Source organism: Plasmodium reichenowi (genome assembly GCF_001601855.1).
Source record: "Plasmodium reichenowi strain SY57 chromosome Unknown, whole genome shotgun sequence".
Lineage (NCBI taxonomy): Eukaryota > Apicomplexa > Aconoidasida > Haemosporida > Plasmodiidae > Plasmodium > Plasmodium reichenowi.
In genome coordinates, this window is record NW_017962267.1 from 1 (window position 1) to 300 (window position 300).

The following is a 300-nucleotide window of genomic DNA, read 5'->3' on the forward strand; positions in this document are numbered from 1 at the left end:
CATATATTTTTGTGCTTTTTTTTTTTTTTTTTACTTGACTAAATGTGATTTAGATATACATTTTAACACGCATATAAAATTGGTTCTCCTCTCACAAGCCAAGAATACACTACCATGTGCTCCATCGCCCTACGAAAATAAAGAAAAAAAAAAAAAATGTAATTTAAGAATATTCTACGAATATGTTATAAAATATTTTATTAATTTTTTTGTAAAACAATAAGAATAATTTTAAAATGGGCACATGTCAACCTCATTATTATATTTTAAATGTTCCAGGGATGAACATTTTTTTTTTTT

The 300-nt window shown here is 23.7% G+C and overlaps 1 protein-coding gene across 1 annotated transcript; it reads right to left on the reverse strand.

Moving 5' to 3' along the window:
- Positions 1-34: 34 nt before the first annotated feature.
- PRSY57_0009300 (aurora-related kinase 1) lies at positions 35-129 on the reverse strand (the record flags this gene model as incomplete). The annotated part of the gene is made up of 1 exon (XM_020114179.1): positions 35-129. A coding segment is annotated over one exon (95 nt), but the record flags the coding sequence as incomplete, so codon positions are not given.
- Between the last annotated feature and the right edge of the window lie 171 nt (positions 130-300).